The sequence below is a fragment of the Salvelinus namaycush genome, chromosome 31, assembly GCF_016432855.1.
Source record: "Salvelinus namaycush isolate Seneca chromosome 31, SaNama_1.0, whole genome shotgun sequence".
NCBI lineage: Eukaryota > Metazoa > Chordata > Actinopteri > Salmoniformes > Salmonidae > Salvelinus > Salvelinus namaycush.
This window is the reverse complement of record NC_052337.1, coordinates 2,631,382-2,644,201: the sequence shown is the minus strand read 5'-3', so window position 1 is coordinate 2,644,201 and position 12,820 is coordinate 2,631,382. Positions and strand designations below refer to the sequence as shown.

At 42.6% G+C, this 12,820-nt stretch overlaps 1 protein-coding gene across 1 annotated transcript in view; it reads left to right on the top strand.

The window, feature by feature from the left end:
• Positions 1-12,820, top strand: part of LOC120026476 (phospholipid-transporting ATPase IC-like) — a 42,697-nt gene that overhangs the window by 16,280 nt on the left and 13,597 nt on the right. The window contains exons 4-16 of the mRNA XM_038971346.1: positions 2,192-2,305; positions 4,723-4,821; positions 5,353-5,414; positions 5,977-6,049; positions 6,245-6,315; positions 6,889-6,971; positions 8,362-8,520; positions 8,636-8,724; positions 10,353-10,543; positions 11,213-11,421; positions 11,696-11,739; positions 12,041-12,197; positions 12,540-12,728. Coding sequence (XP_038827274.1) covers positions 2,192-2,305; positions 4,723-4,821; positions 5,353-5,414; positions 5,977-6,049; positions 6,245-6,315; positions 6,889-6,971; positions 8,362-8,520; positions 8,636-8,724; positions 10,353-10,543; positions 11,213-11,421; positions 11,696-11,739; positions 12,041-12,197; positions 12,540-12,728 — 1,540 coding nt within the window. The remainder of the gene's footprint in view (positions 1-2,191; positions 2,306-4,722; positions 4,822-5,352; positions 5,415-5,976; positions 6,050-6,244; positions 6,316-6,888; positions 6,972-8,361; positions 8,521-8,635; positions 8,725-10,352; positions 10,544-11,212; positions 11,422-11,695; positions 11,740-12,040; positions 12,198-12,539; positions 12,729-12,820) is intronic.

The window sequence follows — 12,820 nt, the reverse complement described above, 5'->3', positions numbered from 1 at the left end:
ACTCCGGGTTAGTCTGTGGTTGGTCCTTTTTATCAAATCAAAGTTTATTTGTCACGTGCGCCAAATACAACAGGTGTAGAACTTAGAGTGAAATGCTTACTTAGAAGCCCTTTTAAGTAAAAAATGGGTATTAGGTAAACAATAGATAAGTAAATAAATAACAGTAGCGAGGCTATATACAGGTGGTACCGGTACAGAGTCAATGTGCGGGGGCCCCGGTTAGTCGGGCTTATGGAGGTAATATGAATGTGTAGTTAAAGTGACTATGCATAGATGATAAACAGAGAGTAGTAGCAGCAGCGTAGAAGAGGGGTTGGCGGGGAGGGGGTTTGAGGGGGTGGCGGGACACAATGCAAATAGTCTGGGAAGCCATTTGATTACCTGTTTATTACCTGTTCTGTGGTGATCCAACTTCCTCTTTTGGGTTTATTTACTTGTTAGTCACCAGGGACGTTACGATATTATCACAATACGTAGGTGCCGATACGATGTGTATTGAAATTCGATATTACGATTCAATGTTCCATATGCTCACCATATGTCTGCAGCAGAGGGGGATGAGAGCCATGAGAAAGTGCTGAAAACATGTTGGCTCACTATTTAAAAAGATTGAGAACAAGCTATGAAGGAAGAGCATTTGACATTGTCAAAAATAATATAGCGATTTATATCGTTAAAACAATATCCTGATATGTAAAATTTGTATTTAAGAAATAAAATAATCTCTATTAGTCACCATTAGAATAGTCTCGTGTTCCCACACTCTCGTGCATACTCCCAAGTGTCGATCGTCAGAAAGTCATCCTGACGTACACAGAGACATGATAAATGGTTTCCACGAGTTCATCTGACTCTGGGTAAATTGATAAAAAAAATTAAAAAAAATAGTCTCTTTAAGCTCCACTCCTAAGACCACTCCTATCCTTTGTAATGGTACTTAGCCTTGCTAATGTTTTATTTACGTACCCTTGGTTAAAGACTATACTCTTAAGGTCAACTGACAATGACTTTACTTTAGCATCATGTTTAACTCCAATGAAATAGTCCATATGAAAAGTCTTACATCCTCAACCTGTTACTTAGGTGTTGTAGACGCAGGGTTGTATCCAAAATGGCATCCTATTCCCCTATATACACTAAACTACTTATGGGCCCTGGTCAAAAGTAGTGCACTACCCCTATGGGTCCTGGTCTAAAGTAGTGCACTACCCCTATGGGTCCTGGTCTAAAGTAGTGCACTATCCCTATGGGTCCTGGTCTAAAGTAGTGCACTATCCCTATGGGTCCTGGTCAAAAGTAGTGCACTACCCCTATGGGTCCTGGTCTAAAGTAGTGCACTACCCCTATGGGTCCTGGTCTAAAGTAGTGCACTATCCCTATGGGTCCTGGTCTAAAGTAGTGCACTATCCCTATGGGTCCTGGTCTAAAGTAGTGCACTACCCCTATGGGTCCTGGTCAAAAGTAGTGCACTACCCCTATGGGTCCTGGTCTAAAGTAGTGCACTACCCCTATGGGTCCTGGTCTAAAGTAGTGCACTATCCCTATGGGTCCTGGTCTAAAGTAGTGCACTACCCCTATGGGTCCTGGTCTAAAGTAGTGCACTACCCCTATGGGTCCTGGTCTAAAGTAGTGCACTAAATAGGGAATGGGATGCCAATTGGGACTGGAGTGGACACTTATTTGTTTTGTCGGATCATTTGCCTCCTTCTCTCAATACTGTGGCTGCAGTTTGTGTATGTAAATGATCCCTTGGCCTACCAGCAGCACTGCAAGCTCCATTTAGTTTGACAGAGAGACTGAGAAGGTGTTGGGAAGGAGAGGGAGAGAGAGATACAGAAACTCTGAGTGTGTCGAGTTCCACTCTTTGCCAGGCCATGCCATTTGGCACATGACATGGAGTGGATTAGTTTAAGAAACTGGTACCAAGGCTAACTGCCTTCCATTTTTTAATATATATATATTTTTCATTGTTAGTGGCCACTCGAGTGTTTGGTCAATATAATGGATAATCTGTGTTCATACATGATAACTGAAATTTGTTAGCCATGTGATATCTCAATTGGTCCGAGAGGGGGACGGGTTGGAGGGGGGGCATGGCGGCACTGCATCATTCGTGGGGGGGGGGTGTCATGTTTACTGTTGCCTTGTTTTGACCATGTTTGTGTACTTGTCCTCCTTCTATTGTTTGTAGGGGAATGGAATCAAGACGTACAAATATAACGCCTTAACGTTCATCCCACTGAATCTGTTCGAGCAGTTCAAACGAGTTGCCAACCTGTACTTTCTGGCCCTGCTCATCTTACAGGTAAGTCTGCTGAAGACAACTGTGTTACATTCAACTTACTGATTACGAGAATCTTCACTGGTAGAACGTGGGGTTCCACTTGTAGATAAGAGTCTTATGTCAGACATCCTAACTTATACTACACTATGGAAGGAAGGAGTGCGATTGGCTTGTTTTATTGCGAGCAGTTTAAATGAATTTACATAAATGTAAAATGTGATGTAAATACTGACACATCATTATATAACATACAGGACCCGGTCCTGAGCAGTGAGTGATGAAGCGTTATTGGACAGCAGAAACCCGGGCCCGGCTCCATGAGGGGGGGTAAAGTGGGTTTAGCCCCCTCAGTTCAAACTTTCACCCCCATAGTTTTACTTTGGTCTGTATATTAACAAAACATTTTTAAATTTTTTAAAAAACAGTTAAAATTGAGTGAAAGGTTGGCACAAAAATACTGTGTATCTGCGCTGTGTTAGCGCAGTGGACAGAGCGTACCACGGTGTGTGTCGGGAGGGAATGCGAAGCCATTAAGGCGGTCAGGTATGACTCCTTTGGGTTCCCATAAAAAGCGAGGAAGAGAAACAGGGTGCGACATCATCAAGTGTGAAGTCATTTGTGCACAGTCGCAGTGGCACTGACACACTAGATCCAAGCAAACGGACAATGTTACGCAAGTACAAATCTTCAGCAGTACGACAATACTGTAGTCCAGCAGGTCAGAGGAGAAGAGACTGAGTGTGAAATACTGTTCAGCACGTTGGATGCTGTTATTGGTGAAATGTCAGAAGGATTCAGCGAACGCAGCAGCCAACTGGTGGAAGCCCCTTGACCCTTGACCCAGAGAGCCATGACTTTCTTCTACATGTGAAAAATGGGGAAACATCTAAGCAAAACAGATTTGATGAAAGCTGAATTTTTTTAGTGTCATTGACCAGTTATTTAGCAGGCTGAAATCGCCCACTCTGGCTCCAATGAGGAGAAATGGAACCCACTTGATATCCTGCAACAATTCTCTGGGCCTCTCTCCGGTATGCCGACCGTGCTTACTGCACTGAAACATGGACTGGCTTTTAGGGCGTCCACAGCTACATGCGAGAACGAATTCTCCACTTTGACAAACGTGTCCAGTCAGCACTGAAGAAACATGCTACACCTGAGGAAAGCTCAATTAATCCAACTGCCATTTGAGGGGAATCTTACAATAAGATTTCGGGGAGAATGGAATCATCTTTTACTCAGGAAGTTCCCCAGAGCATCAAGGAAGCTACAACTCGTGTGACTGAAATCTGGACACTGACTGGCCTATAACATATCACATATAGCCTAATATTAAATACAATTATTGCAGAATTAAGTATTTATTGCAGTACGATGATACACCAAATGTTATTTTTGTCTCTGGAATAATACGTTACGTTTTATTTATTTCAGTATCTGAAAAATATGCATCAAGGTTGAAGTTAATTATTATCAGAAACATGGATTTGAGTTTTCACAGATTTTTATCTGAAAATGTTTGCAAGGGGAGAATATTTAGGCTACACAGTTAGCAAAGGGTCTGAATACTTATGTAAATAAGGTATTTTTGTTTTAATACATTTCTAAAAAAAACAACTATTTTTGCTTTGTCATTGTGGGGTATTGTGTTTAGTTTGATGATGGGGGGGATAATTTAAGCAATTTTAGATTGAGGTTGTAATGTAACAAAATGAGGAGAAAGTCATGGGATCTGAATACTGTCCGAAGGCTGTGTGTGTGTGTGTGTGTGTGTGTGTGTGTGTGTGTGTGTGTGTGTGTGTGTGTGTGTGTGTGTGTGTGTGTGTGTGTCTGTCTGTCTTGTATTATATATTCATTACCAAAACAGCCTAGCTGTAGGGCGCTGTCCATTGTACTGATGCAGAGCAGCAGAGACAGGCTACAGATTTCAAAAGCACTCAAGCATTTCAAAAGTCTCTGCATTTTGAACTTTTGTTTATTGTGGTATATAGCGTGCTTTATATTAGCAGAACTCAATATAATTACAATGCAAGAACCCCCCCACCCCCCCAACAAAATGTAGCCCCCCCCTGCTCACCGATTTCAACTGGCACCTTAGTCACTTCATCCTGGCACCGGGTCCACAGGTCAGGATGGAACAATAGACTAGAAATGGTTCTACTTTTCTTTCTTCCCCCATCATCAGATTAATTCCTGTGATCACTGCTGCCTTGAATCCTCTGAACATGTTTGATTGAATGATGAAGTAATAGGTTCTGTGATATTAATTTGTTAACAATGTTTTTATTTCCTTTTAATATGTTATTATTATTATTTTTCCTTTCCTCTCATCAGATTATTCCTGGGATCACCAGATTGGATTAGACGTTAGATTGAATGTTAAAGTAACAGACTCTGATATTAATAATACACTCTTGTGGTTATTCCTCTCTCACCAGATTATTCCTGAGATCACCACGTTGCCTTGGTACACGACCTTAGTGCCTTTAGTTCTGGTGCTGGGAATCACAGCCATCAAAGACCTAGTGGACGATCTGGTGCGTGACTCATCCATTTCTTGCTGGCTACATCAATTCTTCACCCTTCTCCCAAAGTCTTGGCGCCGAAACGGGGTGTCCTATAGATCAGTAGTTCCCAACATTTTCCTTTCCGGGGAGCACCAAAAAAAACGTCAAAAGTTCTTGAGGACCAGCTTTCGCAGAGTCGCGGAATTCTTTAACATAAAATATTTTAGCGGTCAAATTTAGAATCAATGTTCTCAGTGAATGTAACAGATTAAAGGCATTTTATTACAGATGGATGTTTGTTCAACACTTTTCATTGTATAAAGTCATTTACAATTGTTTATAACCTCCATTATTGTCCCAATTTATTTTTGGAGAATATATAGTTTTATATAATAATTTGCGGACCACCTGCAACTAAAAAAAAGGCCTCTTTAAAAAATATATTTTTAATTCCCCCCCCATTGTCATGTGCAGTACACTCCATTTTGTTGTGAAGAGCTCACTGTGGTCCATGAATCTAATGCTGAACCCTGGCTGGTGTTTTCCCTCCCTGTCTTACAGGCCCGCCACAGGATGGACAAGGAGATCAACAACAGGAAGTGTGATGTCCTCCTGGATGGCAGGTAATGAGGACTATGAACCATAGACATGGTTAGATATGTACTTGGAATTGACCCTGCAGTGCCATTGAGGGCTTTCACCATTTTGAAGTCGTCAACTGGGTGGGACTTCCTACTGGTTAAGGAAGGATTATATGATTCCATCCAGGTCATCAGGAGGGATCAGCCAATGAATTATACTTATGCGCCAACATTCTATAACTGCAGGTGGCAGTAAATTGCCGTCCTTGGCTTTATACCTGTTCAAACAACAGCCTCCAGGTGGCAGTATGCACCCTTTCTGTTTGTTTACCAACTCGTAGACGTAGTAAAAGAAGAAGCTCTGACACCATAATGGGACAGATGCAAAGAGGAGTCGTCTATGTAAGTCTATGTTGTGAACATAGAAACTAGAACAGTACTGTGTATCTGTGGGTCTGGATCTCCATAGTGCAACAGCGTACTTTTTTTCATATCTTACATTGGTTATTGTATTGTCTGTGCTATGCATCAACAATACAAACTTCATGTTTTGAATATGACAAAAAATGGGGGGGAAAATGACTGAAACTTTTTCCAAACCCAGGTTTCAAGAGTCTAAGTGGATGAATATCCATGTCGGTGATGTGGTTCGTTTGAAGAAAAATGATCACATCCCGGTAATGTCATTTATTTGTTCTTCGACTCGATTCCTTTAAAAAAAAATATATATATATATATACTTTCGAAACAATTCTGAAGTTACTGAATTTACATATTATTGATTCGATTTAATTGAAACCAACCAGCCATTTTATAATTCAGTTCAACATTTTTTATTAGACCATTTGCTCTTTATTTTTACTATTTTTTAGGCCGACATTCTGTTGTTGTCCAGTTCAAACCCCAACAGTCTTTGTTATGTGGAAACCGCCGAGCTTGATGGGTAAGATGTTCTCTATTACAACTAAATGTATTGGCCTTCCTGTCCCAAATGGCATCCTATGTCTTATATATTCTATGTGCCCTAGTCAAAAGTAGTGCACTTCAAGTCTTATTGGCCCTGGTCAAAAGTAGTGCACCATATAGGGAATAGGGTTCCATTTGGGACACAGTCCAGGTCTTCAAACCTTGTTGTGTAAATCTGACATTTCATAATGGGGTTGTCAATAACTGTTCCTTGATAACAGAAGAAATTACATTAACAGAACGTGCCTTTGTGTAAACATGAAAATTTAAGAGCTGAAGTTGGATTTAAAAAGGGTTTGCTGAGACTTGTTGTAGTCAGTCTGTTTTAAGCCTGTTGATTTAGATTGATAGTATTGTTTGATTAACAAAAAGGTTATCAAAAGGTTAGCATGGTTTACTTTCTTTAATGTACAGATGCTCCCTAGCCTGAGTGCCAGTCTGTTTGAGCTATCATGCCTACTAGGAGAGACCAGATCTGGGACTAAGATAGATGTTCCCAGCATACTGTAGAAGTCCACTGGAAAATGAAAATACGTTAATTGTTTTGCAGGGAAACCAACCTGAAGTTCAAGATGGGTCTGAAAGTGACAGACGAGAGACTGCAGGAGGAGCGCCAGCTGGCACAGTTTGACGGTAACATACTGCTGTACTGTAACTAGGGAAAATACATGTAGAGTATCGCAATATTATTTTACAGAGCGTGTACAGATGAGAGTGGAATCCTGAGAGTGGGAGAGAAAGTGGGTCCACTTTTCTCTTTTAGTGTCTTCCAGATGTATTTGCAGTCGTAAACTATGGGGCAGGTATTGTTTGTCAAAGATATCCTGTCTAGCTGTGCAGCTAGCTAGACTCGGCCTGGTCACGGTTTCCTTCACCCCCCCCCCAAGCTATGATGGTGTGAGCATAGAAATAGAATGAGTAGAAAGGACTTGCAACACCTCATCATAACAAGTTGAAACTCATTCTGATACTGTTCCCCCATATATCCTTGATAGTGTGGTCACTGTTCCCTTGTTCCCCCTCATACAGCCAGGATAGTGTGGTCACTGTTCCCTTATTCCCCCTCATACAGCCAGGATAGTGTGGCCAGGATAGTGTGGTCACTGTTCCCTTGTTCCCCCTCATACAGCCAGGATAGTGTGGTCACTGTTCCCTTATTCCCCCTCATACAGCCAGGATAGTGTGGCCAGGATAGTGTGGTCACTGTTCCCTTGTTCCCTCATACAGCCAGGATAGTGTGTTCACTGTTCCCTTGTTCCCCCTCATACAGCCAGGATAGTGTGGTCACTGTTCCCTTGTTCCCCCTCATACAGCCAGGATAGTGTGGTCACTGTTCCCTTATTCCCCCTCATACAGCCAGGATAGTGTGGCCAGGATAGTGTGGTCACTGTTCCCTTGTTCCCTCATACAGCCAGGATAGTGTGGTCACTGTTCCCTTGTTCCCCCTCATACAGCCAGGATAGTGTGGCCAGGATAGTGTGGTCACTGTTCCCTTATTCCCCCTCATACAGCCAGGATAGTGTGTTCACTGTTCCCTTGTTCCCCCTCATACAGCCAGGATAGTGTGGTCACTGTTCCCTTGTTCCCTCATACAGCCAGGATAGTGTGTTCACTGTTCCCTTGTTCCCTCATACAGCCAGGATAGTGTGGTCACTGTTCCCTTGTTCCCTCATACAGCCAGGATAGTGTGTTCCCTTGTTCCCTCATACAGCCAGGATAGTGTGTTCACTGTTCCCTTGTTCCCTCATACAGCCAGGATAGTGTGGTCACTGTTCCCTTGTTCCCTCATACAGCCAGGATAGTGTGGTCACTGTTCCCTCATACAGCCAGGATTTGTTGGTCACTGTTCCCTTGTTCCCTCATACAGCCAGGATAGTGTGTTCCCTTATTCCCCCTCATACAGCCAGGATAGTGTGTTCCCTTATTCCCCCTCATACAGCCAGGATAGTGTGGTCACTGTTCCCTTGTTCCCTCATACAGCCAGGATAGTGTGTTGTCACTGTTGTCTTGTTTCTCCGTACAGCCATGATAGTGTGTGAGGAGCCTAACAACCGTCTGGATAAGTTCACGGGGACCATGCGTTGGAGGAAAGACCAATTCCCTCTGGATCTGGACAATATGATGCTGAGAGGATGCAGGATCAGAAACACTGACGAGTGTCACGGACTGGTCATCTTCGCAGGTAAGAACGCACTTTTCGGGAATCAATGAACACACACCAACGGCCACGGTCATTGCCTTGGACTTAATCTCATCCAAACCCTTTGCTCTTCTGTTTGTTCACCGTTCTGGTTTAGGCGCTGACACTAAAATCATGAGGAATGGGGGCAAGACCAGGTTCAAGAGGACTAAAATTGATGAGCTGATGAACTACATGGTGTATAGTGTGAGTGGTTCACTCTATCATCCCCACGCAATATTTCAGCCTGTATGAAATGAAGTCTCTTAACAGCCTTCAGAAAGCATTCGTTCTCCATGGCTTATTCTACATTTTATTGTTACAGCCTGAATTCAAAATCGATTAATTTAATTGCTCACCCATCTACACACAATAGCCCATCATGACAAAGTAATGTTTTTACAAATGTATTGAAAATTAAATACAGACTTCAAATTTTCCTTAAGTATTTACACCCCTAAGTCAAAACATGTTAGAATCACCTTTGGCAGCGATTACAGCTGTGAGTCTTCTTGGTGAGTCTCCAGCAGCTTTTCACACCTGGATTGTGCAATATGAACCAATTTTTTTTAATTCTTCAAGCTCTGTCAAGTTGGTTATTGATCATTGCTAGACAGCCATTTTTTTCAGTCTTGCCATAGATTTTCAAGTAGATTTAAGTCCAAACTGTAACTCGGCCACTGAGGAACATTCCCGGTTTTCTTAGTAAGCAACTCCAGTGTATATTTGGCCTTGTGTTTTAGGTTATTGTCCTGCTGGAAGGTGAATTTGTCTCCCAGTGTCTGTGGGGAAGCAGACTGAACCAGGTGCCTGTGCTTAGCTCTATTCTGTTTCTTTCGACCCGAAAAAAACTCCCTAATCCTTGCTAATGACAAGCATACCCATAACATGTTGCAGTCACCACCATGCTTGAAAATAAGAAGAGTGGTACTCAGTGATGTTGTTGGATTTGCCCCAAACATAACACTTTGTATTGCAGTTTTACTTTAGTGCCTTGTTGCAAATAGGATGCATGTTTTGGAATATTCTGTACAGGCTTTCTCCTTTTCACTCTGTCAATTAGGTTACTATTGTGGAGGAACTATAATTTTGTTGATCGATTCTCAGTGTTCTCCTTTCACAGCCATTAAACTCTATAACTGTTTTAAAAGCGCCATTGGCCTCATGGGGGCAACCCTGAGAGGTTTCCTGTATCTTTTTAGTGACTGGGTGAATTGATACACCATCCAAAGTGTAGTTAATAACTTCACCATGCTCAAAGGGATATTCAATGTCTCCTTTATTTATGTTTACCCATCTACCAATAGGTGCCCTTTGCAAGGCATTGGAAAAACCTCCCTGGTCTTTGTGTTTGAATCTGTGTTTGAAATTCACTGCTGGACTGAGGGACCTTACAGATAATTGTATATGTGTGTGTTACAGAGATGAGGTAGTCATTCAAAAATCATGTTAAAAATCATGTTATTTCACACATAGTGAGTCCATGCAACTTATTATGTGACTTGAAAAGCGAAGTGTATGCTTGCCATAACAAAGGGCTTCAATACTTATTGACTCAATACATTTTAATTTTTAATTAATTTGTTAACATTTCCAAAAGCATTAATTCCACAACATTATGTTTGGGTATTGTGTGTAGGCCAGTGACACAATCTCAATTGAATAAATGTTTTATTCGGGCTGTAACACAACAACAAAAAATGTGGAGTCAGTCAAGGGGGTGTGAATACTCTCTGAAGGCTCTGTACATGCTTGATGATGGCTTGTGAGAATAGAGATACAGTGGAAGGACTTCATCCAAAAGCTCATCCCTTCCTCCCTCTTCCCTCCGCCAGATCTTTGTAATCCTGATCCTGTTGTGTGCTGGCCTGGCCATCGGAAACTCCTTCTGGTACGAGGAGGTAGGCAGCAGGGCCTGGTATCTGAAAGATGGCAAGGACCAGACTGCTTCTTACAGAGGTTTCCTCAGCTTCTGGGGGTACATCATCGTGCTCAACACCATGGTTCCCATCTCGCTCTACGTCAGGTGAGTCGTCTCAAAACCCAGGCTAGCTCGCACTTGTACCCTCTATTACCCACCATCTCAGAAGAGATGGTTGTGTCAGGATCAGAATGGTCATATATCCAAGTTCCAATTATCCTAACACACAGACATCAGTTTACCCGAGGCTGATATCAGCAACCCAGAATCTCACCTCTGACTAGCTGTGTTTTCGTCTGTTAGCAGAGACTAACCTGATTCCACCTCTCACTGCCTCGTGACATCTAGTGGAAGGCGTATGCAGTGCATGTAGAACCATAGATTTCAGGCAAATTAATAGGATGGCCCTGGAACAGAGCCTCGATTTCAGATTTTTCACTTCCTGAGTGAAAGTTTGCTGCAAAATGAGTTCTGTTTTACTCACAGATATAATTCAAACGGTTTTAGAAACTAGAGAGTGTTTTCTATCAATAGTAATAATAATATGCATATTGTACGAGCAAGAATTGAGTACGAGGCAGTTTAATTTGGGAACGATTTTTTACAAAGTGAAAATAGCACCCCCCTATTGACAAAAGGTTATTAATGTCCTAGTTCCAGTCATCCTATTTTAACACACAGATATTGTGTTTTTGATGGGGGGAAAAAAAGTCATCCTGGATAATTTCTCCTAACCTGACTGTCATGAGGCTATTTCCTCTACTCCCTGTCCAGTGTGGAAGTGATTCGTTTGGGCCAGTCGAAGTTCATCAACTGGGACCTTCAGATGTACTACCAGGAGAAAGACACGCCAGCCAAGGCCCGTACCACCACCCTCAACGAACAACTGGGTCAGATCGAGTACGTCTTCTCCGACAAGACCGGTACCCTCACGCAGAACATCATGGCCTTCAAGAAGTGCACCATCGCCGGACGCACCTTCGGTTAGAGAAATGTCCTTTCGCTTCTGACACCATGTATTGATAAGGAGAAGAGCAGAACATCTTCAGGAAGATACAAATTGATAGGTTGTACAGAGCATTATGGGTACTGCAGGAAATCATCCTACACTTATATCCTGGCTTGGATGGACATTCTGGTCCACTGCATTTGTGTTAGACATGACAAAAATGATGTAAAGATGTTGTGAAGACGCCTGTATCATGACGTGTTACACGACTAAGTATAACAACTAACCAATACTTTTCATTTTGCCAGGCGACCCCACCACTGCCGAGGGAGTGACTCTGAATCGTGGAAAGGTCAGGTTTACCATTCTAGTCACATTGTCACAGTGTGAAGGGGCTATTTCTGCTACTCAAAATACTTAACATTTTAACATCTGTTGCGAGAAGATTACATTAAAATAAAACTATCAGGGTCAGTTTCCCGGACTCAGATCAAGCATAGTCCCAGACTAAAAAGCGGGTTCAATGGAGATTCCCCATTGAACGTTTTGATAGTCAAGGACCTTAGGCTTAATCTGGGTCCAGGAAACCGGCCTTCCAAGTCTATCTGTAGCATTGTGTTGATGGTCATTTTCTTCCCCTCGGTACTTCACAGCCAGTGGATTTCAGCTGGAACAAGCATGCAGACAGCAAGTTTGAATACTTGGATCATTCCCTGGTGGCCTGCATCCGGTCCAAGAAGGACCAAGACGCGCTGGAGTTCTTCAAGCTGCTGTCTCTGTGTCACACTGTCATGGTGGAGCAGAAAGAAGGTGAGCATTAGACAACCTGCATTCTAAGTGATGCTAGAGGTCAAAGTTCAGAAATCACCGATTTATACAAAATTACCTGGTATCCTGGACACCTAATAAAGCCTGGTTCTGAACTAAAAGAAAACATACTCCATGGAGAATTTATTGAAAATCCTTCTTAGTCTAGGATCGATCTTTATTTGTGTCTGGGGGAACCGGACCAATATTTATTTGACAGGAACATACATAAACCGGGAGTCTTAGTTTAGCATATGACAGACACTGATGAATAGTCTATAATACAGGTGTAACATAACCTCTGACCCCAGAGTTGATGTGCGTCTGTTGTCCTCAAACCCTCAGATGAGTTGGTGTACCAGGCAGCCTCTCCTGACGAGGGAGCTCTGGTGACGGCTGCCAGGAACTTTGGTTTTGTGTTCCTGTCCCGTACCCAGGACACCATCACCATCAGCGAGATGGACCAGGAAATGACCTACGAGGTGTTGGCCCTGCTCGACTTTAACAGCGACCGCAAACGCATGTCCATCATCCGTGAGTGATCGTTTTTAAGTCTGCGACCCCTGGGACTTTTCTAGGGTTGTTTTAAAGCTCTGGATATTTTGGAGTTCCCAGGTTTGTTGGAA